Below are 22669 nucleotides of genomic sequence, written 5' to 3'. Positions count from 1 at the left end.
GGAGCCTCATAAAGCTTTTTACTTCACACAAATGGATGAGTAACAATTCAAAAAGTAAGTGTGACTAAAAAGTTTACTGCCTCCATACCATCCTATCCTACAGGATATGCTAGATTATTTAGGTGAAATTCCAGTATAATGATTCTTAGATCTTTTAATATCTACCATTTATCTAGCAAAAAGTGATTTAAATGATAAAGGATTTTCAAGATAGAAACAGTAGTAAATTAAAATTAGGAAAGGAGTTTCTAAGTCTCAAAAAATGTGGGGGAAAGTACCAAATGAAAAGAAAAAAGCAAACAATGTATAAATGATTAAACTCTCGCTGAATACAACTGAAATGTGAGATTAGATTTAAAAAGTGAAATCTCGTACACACATACGGAAATGGCACAAAAGTAGGAATCCTAATGCAAAGAATGAAGTGAAGGCAAAATACCAGCAAGCAGGCTAGGAACACAGACCCAATCTACCAGATGATTTCTCAACTTTAAAGGCAAGCCTTTCCTCTTGGATGGTTAGAGAATCCACCAAAGACAGGGAATGCACAAGAGACTCACTCATCTCAAAGAGCTACATCCTCAATGCAAGGTATAAGTCTATCCTGAAGAAGAGAGGAAGAAAAACTGCTTGGCACTGAGAAAAGACCTGCTGAGGGTGGGGGAAATTCAAGACAGAGGCCATCCTTAACGCAGGTCTACAGTTTTAATTCATTATACTTTAAGTGTATAAGAAAACTTGTACATACATGCAAGAGACAAAAACAAATCTAAAACCTCTTTGTAAGAATGCAACTTTAACCCAAACCTCAAAGAATCCCCACACCTAAAAGTTCAAGCCATGTGAAGTCACAAATAACTGCCCCCCATGAAAACCCCAAAACTAAAAACAGAAAGAAAAAAAAAAACACAACCTCAACTACAACAAAACCTAAGAGACATGATGAACAACTATGGACAGAAAAGGCAGCAGAATCACATCTGCAAAAATTCCAATATATAGGAAGTATCAGAAAATATAAAGCTATGATAAAGAAAAAAACAACTTTAAACAAACAAAAACTTGAAAATGAGCCAGAGATTATAAATAGCAACCAAACAGATAAAGACCAGAAAAAAAAAATCCTCCCCAAGTGCCCTCCCTCCCCACCGTCAGGTAGCAAATACCGAGTAACAAGAAATAGCCGTCTACATTAGAAAGAAGGATGAGAACATGGAGATATATCCTGTCGGAAACACAGAGCACAGAGAAGGCCTAAAAGTGAGGGTGGAACAGGAACACTCAGAAAAATTTTTCAAAAAACCAGTCTCAGCCCTGAACACAAAAGTAACAATAGAGAAAACTGAAACTACTGATCTAGCTCAATTCTTTCAGAAGAGGTGTGCTCCTCTCCAGGCCTAAACGCTATCTTCTGTCTTTACTACCCTAATACACAATATTTAGTATCAAATACAAAACACTAACTCACATAAGGAGAAGGCAATGGCACCCCACTCCAGTACTCTTGCCTGGAAAATCCCATGGATGGAGGAGCCTCATGGGCTGCAGTCCATGGGGTCACTAAGAGTCAGACACGACTGAGCGACTTCCCTTTCACTTTTCACTTTCATGCATTGGAGAAGGAAATGGCAACCCACTCCAGTGTTCTTGCCTGGAGAACCCCAGGGACAGGGGAGCCTGGTGGGCTGCCGTCTATGGGATCGCACAGAGTCGGACACGACTGAAGCTACTTAGCAGCAGCAGCAACTCACATAAAAATAGAAACAATTTTAAAAAAACTACTCAATCCACTGCCAAGAGACAAAGCAATCAACAGAGCAATCGATGAAAATTAAGAAAGACCCAGATCATAATTAATATGGTAATGGTTCAGCAGAAAATGTGGACAATATAACTAGACAGACGGAGCAGACATAAGAAAGGTATTAGAGCAAAACGAAAATGTCAGAAACAAAAACATGGTACTGAAGATGAAGAATGCCTTTGATCACTAGACCTGATGCAATCAAGTCAAGAGAAATTACCCAAAGTGAGAGAGAGAAAGTAAAAAAGAAAAATGAAGCAGAATAGGTCTTTAGATAGTCAGATACTTATAGCAGCCAATTTTATGAGCCCAATTCTTGTACCTCATATCCAGAAAAACACTAACATCCTTCATGAGGAGCTTCAGACTAACTCCTCTAGCAGACTAGAGGAGCCAGTCTGTTCCTCACGACTAGCAGAAAGCTTCTGCACAAAAACACATGCTTGATTGCACGTATTCTCCCTTCACCCAAATCACAAACATACTGACCTTCCTCCCTGCCTCTTTGGAGCAGTTTCTCAGAGCTATCTGAGGTGCTATCTCCTGGGTTATAGTCCTCATTTTGCCCAAATAAAACTTAACTCAAAACCCTCACATTGTGCATTTTTTAAGTCAACATTTTTTAAGAAGTAACTAAACAGAGAATTAGTGAATTAGGAAAACAGAGCTAAAAAATAGCAGTATGGAGTACAAAGTCAGAATGAGATGAAAAAGAAGAAAAAAAAAATCTTAAGAAATACAGAGAATTAGCTGAAAATATTTAACATATTTAAACAAAGTTTAAGAAGGTGATAATAGAAAAATGAAGATGATGTCCAAAGAGAAAATAACTGAGATTATATTTACTACGCTATTCTAAAATGTCCATGAAAGGGACTTCCCTGGTGGTTCAGTGGTTGAGAATCCACCTTCAAGCACAGGGAATGTGGGTTTAGTCACTGGTTAAGGAATTAAGATCACACACTCTGGGGTAACTAAGACCACGTGCTCTAGAGCCAATGCTCTAGATTTTTTAGCAATCACAATGGATGTAAATGGAAGAATCTTTTCAGGTTAAAAAAATAAATATTCCACCAAATGCAGAAAAAGAATTAACAGCCTTCAAGTTCTAAGGCCCACAGAAATTGTTGTTGTTTAGTTGCTAAGACGAGTCCAACTCTATGCAACCCACGGACTGTAGTTTGCCAGGCTCCTCTGGTCCATGGGATTTTCCAGACGAGAATACTACAGTGTGTTGCCATTTTTTTCTCCAGTAAATCTTCCCAACCAAGGGATCAAACCAAAGTCTCCTGCATTAGCAGATAGATTCTTTACCACTAAGCCACCTCTGAAGCCCCAAGGCCCTCAGAATCTGAATACATAAATGAAAAGAGAGTCCTAGAAATTAAATCACAAGGTAACATCTCACTATGAAATAATGAATGCAAGAATCCTAAACTCAGTTATCAAGTTAAGCCTAGAAGAACAGAAAAAATAAAACAAATAGCTCAGGTCAAGCCTTTACTGGGTATGTAAGGGGCTTTCCCGGTGGTTCAGTGGTAAAGAATCCGCTTGCCAATGCAGGAGATACAGATTTGACCTCCCCGTTGGCAAGACCCCCTGGAGACGGAAATGGCAATTCACTTCAGTATTCTTGCCTGGGAAATCCCATGGGCAGAGGAGCCTGGCAGAGTGCAGTCCATGGGATCACAGAGTTGGACACAACTTAACAACTAAGCACAGCACATTCCCCATCACTAAAAACAGACTACTCAATGTTGAAAATAGTGTTACCATTAACACTCATGGTCTGTGTTATGGGGTTTGTATCTGTTAAATTACACCACAGCCTTTAAGTGGTACAATAACAAAGGGTAGTTTAAAATTCTAAAAATCTGTTAATAATAATATTAAGAGATCAAAGGAGAAAAAGGCACAGATCACTGTAACAAATGTAGAAAAAAAGGTTTTAATCAATTTTAATATCCCCTCTTGCTAAAAGCTGCCCTGGTGGCTCAGACAGTAAAGAATCCGCCTGCAAAGTAGGAGACTCGGGTTCGATCCCTGGACTGGGAAGATCCCCTGGAGAAGGGCATGGCAACCCATTCCAGTATTCTTGCCTGGAGAATTATATGGACAGACGAGCATGTCCGGCTACAGTCCAAGAAATCACAGAGTCAGACACCACTGAGTGACTAACATGTTCTGCTAAAAAATTTTAACACTATTTTTTGATAGTCAAGCTATCCCTTTTAAGTTACAAACTTCTGACAAATTCTCAATAGTTTTTTGATATCTCTTTGCTTTCTGACATGAATTGCTAGCCTAATACATTTCCTACTCCACATGTGATATATAATCTATTATTTCCTTGGTGGCTCAGTTGGTAAAGAATCCGCCTGCAATATGGGAGACCTGGGTTCGATCCCTGGTTTGGGAAGATCCCCTGGAGAAGGGAAAGGCTATCCACTCCAGTATTCTGGCCTGGAGAATTCCGTGGACTCACAAAGTTGGACACGACTGAGCGACTTTCACTTTCACTATATCCTTTTAGTGGGGAAATAATATTTACTGACCATAATCTGGGCTTGCTCTTATAGCCACAAAGAATTACTAAAACTACTTCTAAGCTTTTTCAATGAACAGCCCTAAGAAACATACTTTTTCATAAAGAGAACCAACCTGGGAAATAATTTTAAGACAAATGATGATATATTCAAATTTTGCCCTATAGCTTTACTTAGTCATTGGGGAAAAATGACTCTTAAAGATCTTTATATATATATATATATATATATATATGTATATGTATATGTGTATATATATATATAATTAACTGTATTATATTAATTACAACTTGTAAATTTAATTACATCCAATTAAATGTTATCTTAATGACAAATCATTTCTCTTCATACTATACACATGTATATTTTACATATGTAATAGCTTTAACCATATTAATGTTACCATCAATTTCCTGATACTACATAATCTTGGTTCCTAATGATGTATGTATAGATGATTTATAAATTTATGTATATATTAATTATAATTACATGTGACATACACATAATTATGTGTCTCTACAGGCACATATAAAAAACTTCTATAATACTGCCATTACTACTAAAAATTAAACTACTGACTCCTTCTCTCCTCATGGATACCCTATTAAAAAGACATGGACAAAATAGTGTTTTTTAAAGTCAGCAGACTACATCATGCAAAATGACAGGCTGGATGAAGCAAAGCTAGAATCAAGATTGCCAGGAGAAATATCAATAACCTCAGATATGCAGATGACACCACCCTTATGGCAGAAAGTGAAGAGGAACTAAAAAGCCTCTTGATAAAGGTAAAAGAGGAGTTAAAAAGCTGGCTTTAAAACTCAACATTCAAAAAACTAAGATCACAGCATCTGGTCCCATCACTTCAGGGCAAATTGATGGGGAATAAATGGAAACAGTGACAGACTTTTATTTTCTTGTGCTCACTGCAGACGGTGACTGCAGCCATGAAATTAGAAGATGCTTGCTCCTCGGAAGAAAAACTGTAACAAACCTAGACAGCATCCTAAAAAGCAGAGACATCACTTTGCCCATAAAGGTTCATAGATGCGAAGCTATGGTTTTTCCAGTAGTCATGTACAGATGTGAGAACTGGACCATAAAGAAGGCTGAGTGCTAAAGAATTGATGCTTTTGAACTGTGGTGTTGGAGAGGACTCTTGAGAGTCCCTTGGACTGCAAGGAGATCAAACTAGTGAATCCTAAAGGAAACCAAACTGAATATTCATTGGAAGGACTGAAACTGAAGCTCCAATGCTTTGGCCACCGGACATGAAGAGCCAACCCATTGGAAAGGACTGATGCTGGGAAAGACTGAGAGCAGGATGAGAAGGGGATGACAAGATGAAAGGGCTGGATGGCACCATCAACTCAATGGACATGTGTGAACAAATTCCAGGAGTTACTGAAAAACAGGGAAGCCTGGCATGCTGTAGTCCATGGGGTTGCGAAGAGTCAGACATAACGGAGCAACTGAACAACAACAAAGTCACCAGAAATAAAAATTCCTGGTAGAATTAAACCAACTATTTTACATATATTAAATTCATTTGGTTTTATAAAGAGTACATTTTTTTTCTTTTTTTCTGGATTATTTTAACTATTGTTAAAACTTACTAGGTTCCACAAAAGAGCTCCTCTTTCTCAGGTTTGTTCAAGCTCTTGCTTTTTTATTGTTCCAAATATATTAGGCACAAAACAACCACCATTCTGATGGTAATTTTCACTGGACTCTAATTAAATTTACAAGATAATCTAAGGAAAAGAAATACCTTTATGAATGATAAAGGTCCTCCTCATTTGAGGACGTGGCATCTCATTTTTTACTCAAGTTGAATTTTTTGAGAGTATTTAAAAGCAAAGTTTTTGAAAATTTGTTTGGTTTATGCTAAAGTATTATATATGCATGCATGCGTGCATAGTCACTGCAGTTGTGTCTGACTCTACGACCCCAAGGACTGTAGCCCACCAGGCTCCTCTGTCCATGAGATTCTACAGGCAAGAATACTGGGGTGGGTTGCCACGCCCCACTCCAAGGTATCTTCCAGACCCAAAGATTGAACCTGCGTCTCTTTTATCTCCTGCACTGGCAGGCAGGTTCTTTACCACTAGTGCCACCTGGGAAGCTCAGTATTAAATACAGTTACTGTAGAAACTATTACCTGACATAAACATTGGGTTGGCCAAAAAGTTCGAGTTTTTCTGTAAGACATTATGGGAAAACCCAGACAAACTTTTTGGTCAACCCAATTTTATGTCAGGTCAATTTCTTAATCTCCATAAGACAATCTGCTAGGATTTTCATGGGGATTACACTGAATTTTATATCAATATGGAGATAATTTATATCATAAAAATGGATTATTTCAATTGACTTAGTGCTAAGGAAGAGCCCAAATTTTTTTTATGGTTTTCTGCATAGAGATCTCCTATACTTTTGTTAGATTTATTCTGATGTATATGGATGTTCTGACGTAAGTGATTTGCTTACTAAATTCTATTTTTCTAATATTTTATTACTCATAAATACAAATAGAATTGATTTCTGTATATGAACAAGTACTGAAAGACCTTGCTGAAATGATTATTAATTCCTAGAGTTCACATGCAGTTTTTGATTTTCTATATGCAAATCACATCATTTGTGACAGTTTTATATTTTCATTTAAAATCTTTTTCCTCTTGCCGAAATGCACTCTGTAAGGTTTTTTAGACATTGGATTTGGAATTGGGGAGCTCTAACATGTTCCCAAGTGCCAGGAGAAGGTTCTGAATGTTTACTGTAGGTTTGTGTGGATACTTTTGATAAGGTTCTGAACGTTCCCCTCTTTTCCTAGCTTGCTAAAAGTTTTAAAAGTCCTCATGAATGAACTTTGAGTATTATCAAGTGATTGTTTTTCTATCTATAGAGATGATCATCTCACTTTTTCCCCTAATGATATTAATATAATGAATCACACTGATTTTCAAATACTAAATCAATCCCATAACTCTGGAAATAAATTCAACTTTGCCATGATATGTATGGATATATGTATCACTAGGATTTGATTTTCTAATATTTGAAAATTTTAAAATATACTTCCATTAAAAAAAATGACCTGTAATACTCCTTTTGAGTAATATTGCTAGGTTTTGCTTTCAAAATTAAACTGGGCTCTTACACAATGTTATATGTCACCAATATTTCAATTAAAAGAAATTAAACTGGGCTAAAGAAACATATTCAATTTTTCTCTGTTTTCTGTTAGATTTTATGTGTCATTTCTTCTTTAAATGTTTAAAAAATTTATCAGTGAAACCATGTGGGTCTGAATTTCTAAATGAGAAGGTCTTTAATTTCAGGTTCCTTTTCTTTCTAGATATTGGATTATGCAGATTTTCTATTTGTGTAAAGGTGTGTGCCAGTTTTGTTAAGCTGTGTACTTTGAGGAATTTGACTCTAAAATTTCAAACTTATTTGCTTAAAATATTAATAATATCCTCTATTACTTTTTTTTTTTAAGTTCATTAGATCCACAGCACTATATTCTTTTTTACTCCTGACACTGGTTATGTAATATGTTTTGTTCTTCATTACTTTTGATAGGGATTTATCAATTTTATTATTCTTTTTGGAGAACCAACTTACACCTTGCTGATTCTTAAGTCTGCTTGACAGGTCATTGATTTTAATATTTATCTTTATTATTTCGTTGCTTCTCATTTATGTTATAGGTATAGTTTGCTGCTCTCTAATTTCATGATGTGAAAGCTCATGTACTGTCAACCTTTAATCCTCATAGCATTAAGGTTTAAATGCTACCTTTCTTGCTCAGCAAGAATGATGTAAGCTGAATTCCACGTTTTGATATGTCATCCTCATTCAGCTAAGAATATTTTCTCATTTTCACAGTGATTCTTTTTTGACAAGTGATTTAATATACACTCCTAAATTTCAAAAGTTGTATTCTGTTGTAGTTCTGTTTTTGTAATTGTTTTTTAAATTAATTCCATGGTGGTCAAAAACTATAAATTGTAAAATTTTAAATCTTTTTTGAGCCTGATGTTCCACCTATGGTCAACTTTTAAAAATATTCCATGTGTACTTGAAAAGCAGATGCATTCTACTGTTGATATAGTGTTCTCTATATAAACTATTTGTTTCCCTAAACTTCATGAACCAACCTCTACTAGCTTCAAACGTATCTTCTGTAGCTTTCTCAATTCTTTTAGCCTTTTAGTTAAAAGAAGAATTCACAGAATTAAAGACAGTTCGGACCTTGCACTAGATTATGTTTTGGCTTAAGGGACTGTCATAGTTGGTCTGATATTCTCTACAGGCCACTAAAACTTTCACCTTATAAGCAATAAAGCAGTTTCATTTTCTTACTGTTCGTATGTTCAGTTAAGATTTTTCATTTCCTTTGAGAACTTGTCCTTTGCCATCACAACTTGGCTAAGTGTTTGGCACAAGAAGCCTAGCTTTCAGCCTATCTTAATTTCAACATGCCCTCCTCACTAAGCTTAATCATTTCCAGCTTTTGATTTAATGTGAGAGATGGACAACTGTTCCTTTCACTTGAGCACTTAGAGGCTATAGTGGTGTTGTTAACTGACCTAATTTCAATATTGTTGTGTCTTAGGGAAGAGGGAAGCCTGGGCATAAGAAGAGAGGTGGGGGAACAGTCAGTTTGGTAGAGCAGTCAAAACACAACATTTATCGACCATCTTAATGGCTGTGGTTCATGATGTCCCAAAACAAGCATAATAGTAACATCAAAGATCACTGATCACTGATCACTGAAACAAATATAATAATAAAAAGTGGCACCAATGGACCAGCTTGATGTGGGGCTGCTACAAACCTTCAATTAAAAAAAAATATTAGGAATATGCAATTAAAAAAAAAAAAAAGCACACCTGCAGGCAACACACATTTGAAAGCAAAAAGTGTTAGTTATTCAGTCGTGCCTGACTCTTTTCAACCCCATGGACTGTAGCCCACCAGGCTCCTCTGTCCATGGGATTTTCCAGGCAAGAATACTGGAGTGGGTTGCTATTTCCTTCCCCACAGGATCTTCCCAACCCAGGGACTGAACCCAGGTCTTCTGCATTGCAGGCGGATTCTGCACTCCCTGAGCTACCAGGGAAGCCCAACACACATTTACATGTACCCGTATATTTATTCTGTCCACTGTCCTTTGTACCACATCTCTGTGCTTCCATCTGAGATCCTCTTCTGCCTGAAAAATTTTCTTTTAGTAAAATGAGTTCTGGTCTACTAATGAAACATTTTCTTAGCATCTACGTGAAAACCTTCAAATTCTGTAACTAATGAAGGTAAAATTACTGTATTTTACCATTGCTCCTTTAGAAGTGTTTTTTTTTTTTCTTCTGTCTTTCTAGCTTTACCACTTTCTCTTTACTTTTGTTTTCAATACTTTTACTATGATGTGCTTATGCATTAGCTTGTATTTATCCTGTTAGAGTTTATGTTCATCCTGTAGAGTTTTAAAATCTGTGAGATGACATCTTTTTGGTTTTGGAAAAATCTCTTACTTATAATAATATAGTTATTCCCTCCTGTCCTCTAAGACTCCAATTATATAAGGATATTACCTTTGCACTCTGAGTCTCCCAAGGAATAGAAATAAAAATGAAAACAAACAACTGGGACCTAATCAAACAAGCTTTTGCACAGCAAAGAAAACCATAAACAAAACAAAAAGACAACCTACAGAATGGGAGAAAATATTTGCAAATGATGTGACCTACAAGGGCTTAATTTCCAAATTATACAAACAGGTCATACAACTTGACAACAAACAACAACCCAACAGAAAAAAGATCTGGAGACGTTTCTCCAAAGAAAACATACAGATGGCCAACAAGCATGTGAAAAGATGCTCAACGCTACTAATTATTAGAGAAATACAAATCAAAACTATAATGAGGTGTCATCTCTGAATGGCCAAATAAGACTATAAACAAATGCTGGAGAGGGTGTTGAGAAAAGTGAACCCTCCTACACTATTGCGGAAAACAGTACAGATGTTCCTCAGAAAACTAAAAATAGAATTACTATATGATCCAGCATTCCCACTCATGGGTATCTAGCCAAACAAAACTATAATTCAAAGGATACATGCATCCCCCTGTGTTCATAGCAATACTATATACAATAGCCAAAACATGGAAGCAATCTAAATGTCCATCAATGAGTGAATAAAGAAGATGTGGTACATATACACAATAGAATACATACGCAGCCATAAAGAGTAAAATAATGCCATTTGCAGTAACGTGGATACAACTGAAGATTATCAAACTAAGTGAAGTCAGTAAGAAAAAGACAAATACCATATCACTTACATATGGAATCTAAAATCTGACACAAATAAACTTATCTATGAGACAGAAACAAAATCACAGATAGAGATTAGACTGGTGGTTGCCAAGGGGGAGAGGGATGGGAGAGGGATTAATTGGGAGTTAGGGATTAGCAGATACAAACTGGTATATGGAGAATGGGTAAACAACAAAGTCCTACTGTATGGCAACAGAGAACTGTATTTAATATTCTATAATAAACCATAATGGAAAATAATATGAAAAAGAATGTATATATGTATAACTGAGTCACTTTGCTATACAGCACTATTTGTAAAATCAACTATATTTCAATGTTTAAAAAAATAAGTCCAGAAAATAAAATGAGGGGAAAACACCCCAAAACTCTCCTATATTCCATTGTATTTTTCCTTGGACCTGTATACAGTTGACCCCTCAGCATTGTGGGGCATAGTAGCACTTGACCCTCCATGCAGTTTAAAATCTGTGTATAACTTTACAGCTGGTCCTCTGTCTCCTTAGCTCTTACACCCACAGATTCAAGCAACTGTGGATCATGTAGTACTGTAGTATGCACAAAACAAAAATATACATGTAAATGGACCTGCCCAGTTCAAATCACTATTGTTTAAAGAGGTGACTCTTATCTTCTTCCTGCTTATCATTCAATTCCCTAAGTCAATCTTTTCAGCTAAGTTTTACCTTCTCTTTAACCTAGCTGAGATTTTATTTTCAGTTGTGTTTCAAGTTGTAGAGTTTGGGATTAATTTTTTCATTTTATATCTTCTAATCTTCTGGTAAAATGTCTATGTGTTATCTCTAATATTTGGATCTCTTGAGAGTTGGTTCATATTGTCTGCTTTTTATTCCCTTTAGTTTCTGACCACTTTTAGATGTATTCCATAGGTTGATACATAGTGTATTTTTACTATGGTTATTTTGCAAATTCTATCAATTCAGTGTGTATTCACTTATCCTTTGACAGAAAGTTGTTTGATAGGTTTAAAATTTTCAAGGTGTAGCCTTAAGGTGGATTAAGCACATTCACATTTATTGGTATGACTAATCTATTTTCAGTCTCAATTCAGTGATAACATTTTAGGTGTATTCTGTTATACTTACTCACTTTTCACTTTCATGCACTGGAGAAGGAAATGGCAATCCACTCCAGTGTTCTTGCCTGGAGAATCCCAGGGATGGTGGAGCCTGGTGGGCTGCCGTCTATGGGGTCGCACAGAGTCGGACACGACTGAAGTGACTTAGTAGTAGCAGTAGTAGTTATACTTATTTCTCTGAGAAACAGGTATTCTTTGCTTTTTAATAAAAAAAAATATTTTTTGGTGCCTAGAAAGACCTGTATTTTTATTTTAGAATCACTTCTGTACTTAAACCTTTTAAATGTCCTTTGATCCTTGTATTCTTTTCCTTTATTTCTTACAATTATTTCTCACACTATTTTCTGACACTTTTTTCCAGTTTTAAGACTAACAGAACAATGTATAAGCTTAAAGTGTACAACACTGTTGATACATTTACATATTACAAGGTGATTACCACCAAAGCTTTAGCTAACAGCTCCATGTCACAGAGTTACCATTTTTGTAGTGAGATGGTTTAAGATTTGCTCTCTTAGTGACTTTCAAGTATGTAACAGTATTTCTGACACTTTTACTTTATTCTGTGTGTCATTTTCATTTACTTGGTTCTTTCCTGACCCTCTTCCATACACCTTATTAAATTTTCATTTGACTTGATTTTCCCTGGGGGAAGCTTATAATTCATTTTTTTCTAAAAGATTTGTTATCTATTCCTTACTAAATTCATACTCTTTTTACTCTTTTTTTGGAGGGGGAGGGGGTGCATTTTCTTTTCTTGGTTTTTAAATTTCTGATTTTACATGCTTTTTGTTTTCAATATCCTCAAATAGTTGACTGAATATATTTAATTCTGTCTGGAGTGCAGCCACACTTTTCATCTGCATGACTAGGATGGGGAGAAACTTTTCCTTAGCTGACATGTAAGAATTATCATTTTTATAATATCGATACATAGATTTGTCAAGCTTCCTTTTTTACCTTTTTGTGATACTAGGATGTCTTACGAAATCCCTCATTTAACAGCACCTCTTTTGTCAAATGGGCTTTCCTGATAGCTCGTTGGTAAAGAATCTGCCTGCAATGCAGGAGATCCTGGTTTGATTCCTTGGTTGGGAAGATCTGCTGCAGAAGGGATAGGCTACCCACTCCAGTATTCTTGGGCTTCCCTTATGGCTCAGCTAGTAAGGAATCCACCTGCAATGCAGAAGACCTGGGTTCCATCCCTGGATTAGGAAGATCCCCTGAAGAAGGGAAAGGCTACCCACCTCCAGTATTCTGGCCTGGAGAATTCCATGGACTGTATAGTCCATGGGGTCACAAAGAGTCAGACATGACTGAGTGACTAAGCACACTCACTTTTGTCAAATACTTTGAAGGACAGATGTTTTAAGCTATTTTTTTTTTTCATTTTGCTAGTGGAAGGAGAGGTTGCAAAACCTGATTTTGTGTTCACTTCAGCCTGCAGGACTAAAATTTACCCACATGCTTCTTTTAGCACTTAAATGCCAAAGGGAGCTTGTTCCCTTTTTAAAACCTTTTGTCTTAATCCTGAATTCTGCATGTAGGTGACTATTCTGCAATTACTCATAATTTTAAATAACGTAGTTTCTGTTGTAGCATATGCATATGTACACACATATTTTACACTTAGTACAGAATTAGTCTTCTTGCAGTGTAGGCCAACCATTTCTCCATTTGCTAGCTTCCATTTTCTGAGTTTTCTATAGATCTGGATGGTTGGCCTTTACTCATCATAAAGGGTTGCTTTATTGCTGAAGGGTTGGAGTAGAGATGAAGTGTGAGAGATAACAAGCTGGGAACTGGTGATTTCTCTCTTTATATTTACAACTATTTTCAAGTTTGAGCATCCTCTGTTTTCAACTTGTGTTGTGAGCATGATTTGTGAAAAGATTTCTTACACCCTACTTTTAGTACTACATTGTTTTTGGAGGAAATATTTGGAGACAGGTAGTTAAGTGTTTACCACTGTCTTTAGCTGCCCAGAAGAAGTAAGATTTAAAAGTTTAATTAAAACAATGAACTGTTAAAATTTAATAAAGTATTACAGATTTTAAAACTTCAATAATCCTGTCATCAGGTCTTTCTAGTATGACTTCAAACCAAAAAGTTGTTAAGAGGAAAAAAACTCAATAGATTAAAAAAAAATTGTAATAGACACAAAATTCACTTTAATTTTTTGAGAGTTATGTTTTACTTGGTAGGAATTTTTTAGGACTTCAAGCCCGGGAGACAGCATCTCAAGTAACCCTGAGAGAACCTCTTCAAGGAGCAAAATTCACTTTAGACTAGCTATAAAATGATAACCTCTTATAACAAAAGTGTTCATTTATATAGTAATAAAAAGTTCTTTTGAACACAAATAAAGAGTAATCCAAGTAGAAAAACTGGCAAGAGACATGGATAATAAAAATAAGCCTTCCATAAAGCATATGAAAATATGCAAAAATTAAAATAAGATTTCATTATTATGTATCAGATTGAGATGACTAACCTATCAGGTAACAAGGAAGGTGTTCAGAAACAGGCATTCCCCATCACCAGTGGTTACTCATGACATTTGTAGAAATACATACAGAAATACATACATAATAAAACCATTTGATAGAACTTGTCAAAGTAGTAAACATGTTACTTATATATACTCAGACCAAATACGTATGTACATACTTGTCCAAGTACACACTGGGACCAAGCATTTTTATGAACCTGTAAATAATTTCACGTAAAAGATACACTGAGGTATCAAAGATCTGTACTGTTACAAAATGCTAAGTACAATTTTGTATTTCAAAGGATGTAACAGTAGTGAAAAACTAAAAAAAAAAAAAAAAATTAAGATTCATCAAATGGTGGAATGAAAATAAAATCCTCAAAAACTTCAGAAAGAAAAATCCTAATATTATTTTAGGTTATTTTCTCCTATTACTCATAATGAATTTTTACCTATGCTGCTCATCAATATGATAGAGTTATGGAATTTAAAAATTACCAATCATAAATATATACAGTTCATGTGACTTTTTGGGTGATTTTTAAAATTGTATATATGCACATACTTTTTCTTTTTCTGAAACACTGAGTATAAATTGAAGAGAAAGTGATTCTTGACCTTAAAATGTGTCAACATGTATTTCCTTAGAACAAAGACTTTATCTTACACAACCCCCCAAAAATAATCAAAAACAGGAAATTCAATAGTATCTAACCCAGGTATCCCCAACCTCTGGGATCTAATGCCTGATGATCTGAGGTGGAGATGATGTAGTAATATTAAGAGAAATAAAATGTACAATAAATGTAATAGTTTGAATAATCTCAAAACCATCACCACCCACCCCAATGGGCTGGAAAAATTGTCACCCATGAAACTGGTGCCAAACTGACCACAGTCCAAGTTCAAAGCTCAACTGTGCCAACATCATCATTTATAGTTATGACCCTCTCCTGCCTCCAAGATTTAATGCAAGATAAAAAGCATTCCATTTAGTTATATCTTTTTTACTCCTTTAACATGAAACAGTTTTTCAGTCTTTCTGTGATGTTTCTTGACACTGGGATATTTGAAGAATATAAGCCAACAATTTGAATAATGTCTTTTTGGTCTGTCTGATATTTCTTAATGATCAGGTTCAGGCATGCACTTCCAGCAGGCATATTTCTCAGAGGTGATATTCTGCCCTCTTCAGTGCACTGTACCAGAAGTAGTATGGTATCACGTTATGCCTATACTGATGGCAGTAGCAACAATTTTTGTTACAGTGGTATCGTATCCTTCTGTTTCCCCATCAAAAATTTGGTAATTTTTCCCTTCATAAATGATTTGTGGGGAGATAAAATGAGATTATGTAAGTATCCCATTTCTCAACGAACATTAGTCCCAAGTTTTAGCATCATTAATTATTTTCTAACTTAATCATTCCTTAAAGACTTATTAGTTGGCATTTGACTATCAGGAAGAAATTCTCCTTTTCATTCATTCATATTAGAATTTATAAATTCTTTATTATACAGGAGGGTACCATCAATTACTACACATTTTTATTTGGATTCTCACGTAGTCCCATATTTGGCCAAAGGGAGATCCTTTAATCTAGTTCTTCCACTGGCCTTTCTCTGTCCTTCTGCAAGACCCCTATAATTCTCTGAATATTTCCTTACTTTGTAAGGTAGGTGATGCAAATATTTTATATTTTGATAGAGAGATAGGTTATAAATGGTATACATTTGTAATATCAATAAATTGTACACTTAAAATAAGTGTATGCTGCTACTGCTAGGTCGCTTCAGTCATGTCCGACTCTGTGCGACCCCATAGATGGCAGCCCACCAGGCTCTCCTGCCCCTGGGATTCTCCAGGCAAGAACACTGGAGTAGGCTGCCATTTCCTTCTCCAATGAATGAAAGTGAAAAGTGAAAGTGAAGTTGCTCAGTTGTGTCCTACTCTTAGCAACCCCAAGGACTGCAGTCTACCAGGCTCCCCCACCCATGGGATTTTCCAGGCAAGAGTACTGGAGTGGGGTGCCATTGCCTTCTCCAAAATAAGTGTATATGTATATGTTAATACTCTAGCTAGTGGTGCTTTCTACACTGTTATGAGTAAGCAATTTTAAAACTGTCTTAAGTAAATATTTTGATGATAATGGAGACGAAGTTTCTCACCATTTAGTGAAAGAAGGTACAAATAAAAGAGAATATGAGAATTAACTCTAGGTTTTATAGATAGATATATATAAAAGAAATAAATACAAAGGTGTATATGTAAGTGTGTATGTATGTGTGTGTATATATATACACTCAGATGTATATTTTCTAGCTCTGTTCACTGAAAGGCCTTACAAGCACTGAGGCACCTGAAGCAATGGAAACAATCAGCTGCCAGATCTTGGCTTCTAAATACTGCTTTCCACTAAAAGCAAGCAGATCTCCTCACAGAAAAGGTTAACTCCAAGCTTGGGGCAAGACAAGAACAATTCTTCCCTTTAATTCAAAATGAAAATCGATAGATATAAATTTAATAATTAATAAATTGAACTCTACATTTAAAAATGGCTAAGATAGTAAATTTCATCCTAAGTGTATTTTACCACAATAAAACAAAAGTATGCACAAGGTGTTGCTTAATCCAGATATAACTTATAGTCTGTCCTCTGTATACGTGGATTCAACCAACCAGACTGTAGTATTGCAGAATTTACTACTGAAAAATACCTGCATAAGTGGACTGAGCAGTTCAAATCCTTGCTGTCTAAGGGTCAACTGCATATGAAAACACTATGGCAAAAGCACCATTCTTTTCCCATAAAGCATGAGAAATACACATCACAAATAAACAAGAAAACCCTACCGCCTGAAGCAGTTTTCCTGCCGTGTCTCTCAATGCACTCATTTAAAAGAAAGAGTTCTGAGGCCTTAATAGATATGCCATGTATACCAACACTTAAAGAAAATAAACATAATACAATATATAGTCTAAGCCTTGAACAAACTTGAGAACCAATAAAATTTACTGAATATTTATTTACTATGTGGGAAGTACTGTGCAATACTATCAAAGACACAAACAGAATAAAAACTGATCTCAGCCTTTTAGGAGCTTAAAATCCAGTTGCTTATATGAAATTTAGGACACTAAGCTCATGACAACGTAGATGATCCAATTTGGCAAAGAGATCACAGAATCTACCTGAAGATGTCAATCTGACTATAACACTATGAAATAAAAAAGTAGTTTAGTTTTGAGCCCTGATATTAAAAGGCTACATTAAGAATTCAGCCTTGTTTCTCAATAGTTTAAATCAAATCAGATGACATGATCATCTACATGAGATGCTAGCAGGACAAAGCATCCATTCAATATTAGCTGTTTTCTAGTCAGGTCATCTCAGAACAAGGTAAAAGAGAGCTGTGTTCTGGATTCTTCAAATGCTGAGGGAAAAAAGTCTTATTTTCTAAAGTTAAATCAACTACCTAGCTTTAAAGTAAAGAACTAATCCTTAAATACACTCTTAAAATAAAATATTAAAATGTAAACCATTTATTTGGATATAATTGTGTCTCTTTTTTTCTATCTCTTTCTCTCAAGTCCAGGGTACAGAACACAGATGCTCAAAGATTATTACCTATATCGAATAGGAAAATCAGGGTTCCATTTCAGAGCTCTTATTTAAATTTTCTGGTGAATGTAGTAAAGGAGTTACCAAATTGGTAATACTTTAGATATAACTGCATCATGTTTCAAATTCTCTCAAGAATCAGAAAAAATATTCAAAGTGGGTGAAAATGCATCAAACTAGGTATATATAAATATATATGGTTTGATGCTACTTAGTAAAACATTAAAAAGTCACATTAAAGGAACCTTTTTGAGTATTTAAAAGATCACTACATTTAAAGTTGAAAGTGAAGCATAACAAAAAGGAATTCAACATTTTTTAAAGTTCTTACCACAATCATTTCTGAAGGCTCTAATACAAGACAATCACATCCTCTTTTTCCTCCAAACTGCTTACCAAAACTATAAAAACAGAAAAATATTTCTTTAGCAAAGGTTATAAAATGTATCAATACAGAAAAAAAAAAAGAACCAATAAAACTTAGATGTTAACCAAAAAATTGTGATTCTATTGCTTCAAGATTTTCTTAAAAACAAACAAAAAAACCCCTTCTTTTACTTGCCCAGATATGTGGCCTCAATACAGTGTGATAATTATTTTAAAAATTCTGCCTTCAACTAGTCTCTAAAACTGATTATAAAAGATATCTACCTAATCTCAAATTTTGAACATCTATTAGTATGTGTTGAATTAAGGAAAAACCACACTTGCTGCTGCTGCTTAGTCACTCAGTCATGTCTGACTCTGCGACTCCATGAACTATAGCCCACCAGGCTCCCCTGTCCATGGGGATTCTCCAGGCAAGAACACTGGAGTGGGTTGCCATGCCCTCCTCCAGGGGATCTTCCCAACCCAGGAACTGAACCTGGGTCTCCTACATTACAGACCGATTCTTTACCACTGAGCCACCAGGGAAGTCCTAAAACTACACCTACTGAAGAGTAACACTAAAATTACGGAATATTTTTTTAAAAAAACAAATTTTTGAAACTGATATAACAGACATAAAAACTTTAAAGATATTATCACTTGAATATATTAAAAAATGAAGTAAGATACAGAAGTGATTCATTAAAAAAAAAATTAGGGTTAAAGCCCCTGGATAGCTCTTTGGAAAAAATAAAAACTGCAGCACTACTCAAAGAAAATTTGAGTTTTTATGTATTTGTCTGGAAGAAAGATTTCTACGTAAATCAAAAGAAGCACGCATAAAGAAAATACTGGTATTTTCATTTTAAAAGATGAACTGAATTTTTTAAAAGGTGGGTTATAAAAAAATACTAGACACACAAAAGGATAACATATTTAACATGAAACAAAAGCAATCTAAAATACTATAAAATGGAAATTAAGTACCAGGGTTAATTATAAAATATATAAATAAAACACTATAAAAAATAACTTTAAAACTCCACTAACAATGCAAGCAAAACTATAAATACCAAAATACAAACTTAATAAGGAAATACAGAAATCACTTATAAAAAAACTATACAATTTTATTGATGAATTGAAAATAGGGCTTAATAAAAGAAGTGAGATAGCATATACTTACAAGGAAGCTTTTATAAAAATGTCAACTTTCCACAAAGTATATGATTATATACAAATATTAGTTTATAACAAAATCCTAATCAAAATCCAAATGAACTTACTTTTTAACATAACAAAAAAATCACTGCTGTTTTTTCTTAAGCAATAGCCTGTATTTTTTTCTTGTTGTTCTTCCTCCCACCAAAATCCCTACCTTATGTAATACATAAAACAATGAAAGCAAATATGCAAAAGGCTACTTTAAAGATGGAATAACAGGGAATAGATTTACTCTCCTACATGAAAAAAAAAACAACAACAAAAAATGGAAAATCAGACAAAACACATTAAACAACAGTTTCAAGATTTTGGAAAGTAGGTAGGACATGTATATGGATGCTTTAGAGAGGAAATTAAAAACCCAAGATTACCCTTACAACATCCCAATTTTACTAAGTACAGGTAATCTCCAGGCCACAATGCAAAAAGGGAGAAACCTAGCAGAGTCTGCCAGTGTCACTGAATTGAAAAGACAAAGATAGATTTGGGGTGTGGAAAGCCTGGGCTTCCTGGTGGCTCAGAGGGTCACGAGTCTGTATTACGTATTCTACATAACTTGTATTATGTGGAAAGACCACATAATACACAGGACATTGGGTAGGATCGTCAGAAATTGATTTCCTTTGCAATGTGATAAATTAGTCTACACTAAAGAAGTACTTTTGCCTGGAAAGTCCCATGGACGGAGGAGCCCGGTGGGCTGCAGACCATGGGGTCCCTACAGTCTGACACGACTGAGCGACTTCACTTTCACCTTTCACATTCATGCATTGGAGAAGGCAATGGCTACCCATTCCAGTGTTCTTGCCTGGAGAATCCCAGGGACGGGAAGCCTGGTGGGCTGCCGTCTATGGGGTCACACAGAGTGGGACACGACTAAAGCGATGCAGCAGCAGCAGCAGCAGCAAAGAAGTGCTAGACTCACTCAAACAAATATTAAAGACTTAAAATAGATTCCAATTAAGTGAACTACATGTCAGAAGAAAGCCTAATACTACTCTAAAGAAATACACCAAAAGGTGAAATACAGCAACATAGAAATCTGACATCCAGTAAAACAAAAAAATACCGTGCAAAGAGGACTATATGATCCATAGCCAAAGAAAAACCAACCTATAAAAACAAATCTACAGTTGTCAGCAGTGAGAGAATCAACAGACAACACTGAAACAGCTATTTTTAAGTATGCTCCAAATGTTTAAGAAAGTGAGATAAACATGAATTCAACAGAGAAACAGAAGCTTTTTTTTTTTTTTAAAGACCTAGTGGAATATTCTACCACATCACATATGTAGACACATGTCTGGTTGTGCCAGTTTTTAGTAGTGTTAACAACGGTGAGTGGTTTCACACACTGTCAATTTGATATGCTCACAATACTATAAATCCTCCTATCAATTTTCCATCTATTAGATTTAGTATCCTTTTTTGATTGGTGACCAGACCTCAAGTGTTATTAGGGGCTACTGAAAAAGCCATTTTATAATTGTATCATTCCTTCTGAATTTATCAGCTAAAGTACTGAGGTAAAGAAACATACTCCAACTATTTGAATTCCTAGAACAATAACTTATACAAGAAAGGCATGAGAAAAGCTGCACTGGAGATGACATGACTGTACATTAAGTAAATTCTATACATTCTGTTTTCAGGTAATTCCAGCCCAATGGTTAGCGCTCAGGGCTTTCACTGATGTGGCCTAGGTTTGATCCCTGGTCAAGGAACTAAGAAGCTGACTACAAGCAGCGTGGCACAGATTAAATTGGTACAGACAATTTTTTTTTTTTTTAAAGAAAGGACAAGTGAATTTACCAAGATTGAAGGATTCAAGCTCAACATTCAAAAATCAATGCTTTTATTGTATATTATCAATGAACAATCTGGAAAAAAAATTTAATTCCATTAAAGGTAGAATGAAAACACAGAATACTTGAGATAAGTTTATAAAAACATGCACAAAACCTCCATAAAACTGCCAACTAAAAAAACTATAAAACACTGACAAGAAAATTACGATATCCTAAATAAGATATACCTCATTTATGGGTGGAAATGTTCTACAAATTCAATGTAATCAACAAGTTGCCTTAGAGACACTGACATGATGATTATAAAATTTACAGAGAAATGTAAAAGATCTAAAATAATTAAACCAATTTTGGAAAACAAGAAGATGGAATATTTATTTTATATTTCATGGTAATTTTATAAAGCTAGAATACTCAAGACAGTATGGCATCAGATTAATTTATAGATCAATAAAACAGGACCGAGGGAACAAAATCAGACCCACACATATATGTTCAATTGATTTTTGACGAAAGTGCCAAGGAAATTCAATGAGGGGAAAGATATTATCTACAAGTAGTGACAGAACAACAACATATCGATACAGAAAAAAGGAAGATTTTAATACCATAATCAAAAATGAGAAATGGATCAGAGATATAAATGAAAAAATGGAAATTAAAAACTTCTCACAGCACAGAATTTTTGTACATGTCCTAGACAAGGGTTACTGAGGAAGTTTCCTTCCATATAGCTAAATTTTAAAAATCTTATCATGAACGAGTTTTATCAAATATTTTTTTTCTGCTTACTGAAAGGATCATGTAGCTTCTGTCCACTCTTTTACTAATGGAGAATACTACATTAATTGTTTTATGGATTTTAAACTTCCTTGCATTCCTAGGATAAACCCAACCTGATCACAAATGTCTAATTCTTCTAATATATTCATGGATTTGGTCTGCTATTATTTTGTTAATTTCTACAGGTATGTTCAGGAGAAATAATTGCAGTTTTCTTAGAATAGTACATCATCATGATAATACTATATTCATAAAGGAGATTGAAAAGTTCCTTCTTCCATTTCTCAAAAGACTTTACGTATGTGTTAATGTTAATAATAATGCTTCATTAAACATTTATCTGTGGGGCCGAGCTGGCGTGAGCATTCAAGGTCCATTTCCAGCTTTGCTCGCTGGTAGAGCCTCTGGCTGTCCCGAGAGGGTGAGCTGGTACTAATGGTGTAGATTAGGGTCGGGGTGGCCCACATGGTCCTTGTCCTCCGGCTAAGAGGTCTCCTACTCACCCTTGGGTCTTCCCACCTCTGCTGCTGAGGGCCCCGTGCTCCCCTAGCCTCTCCACAGGGAAGCGC

The 22669-nt window shown here is 35.2% G+C and overlaps 1 protein-coding gene across 9 annotated transcripts in view; it reads right to left on the bottom strand.

The window, feature by feature from the left end:
• Positions 1 to 22669, bottom strand: part of RAPGEF6 (Rap guanine nucleotide exchange factor 6) — a 227846-nt gene that overhangs the window by 143719 nt on the left and 61458 nt on the right. For 8 of the 9 annotated variants that reach the window (XM_070792042.1, XM_070792043.1, XM_070792033.1 and 5 more), the window contains one exon: positions 18248 to 18317. The exons of the other annotated variant lie outside the window; for it this stretch is intronic. In XM_070792042.1, the coding sequence (XP_070648143.1) occupies positions 18248 to 18317 (70 nt within the window). The remainder of the gene's footprint in view (positions 1 to 18247; positions 18318 to 22669) is intronic. 9 annotated transcript variants of the gene reach the window in all.

This window comes from Bos indicus, chromosome 7 (assembly GCF_029378745.1).
Source record: "Bos indicus isolate NIAB-ARS_2022 breed Sahiwal x Tharparkar chromosome 7, NIAB-ARS_B.indTharparkar_mat_pri_1.0, whole genome shotgun sequence".
Classification (NCBI taxonomy): Eukaryota; Metazoa; Chordata; class Mammalia; order Artiodactyla; family Bovidae; genus Bos; species Bos indicus.
The sequence above is the reverse complement of the archived record's forward strand: the minus strand, read 5'-3'. Positions and strand labels throughout refer to the sequence as shown.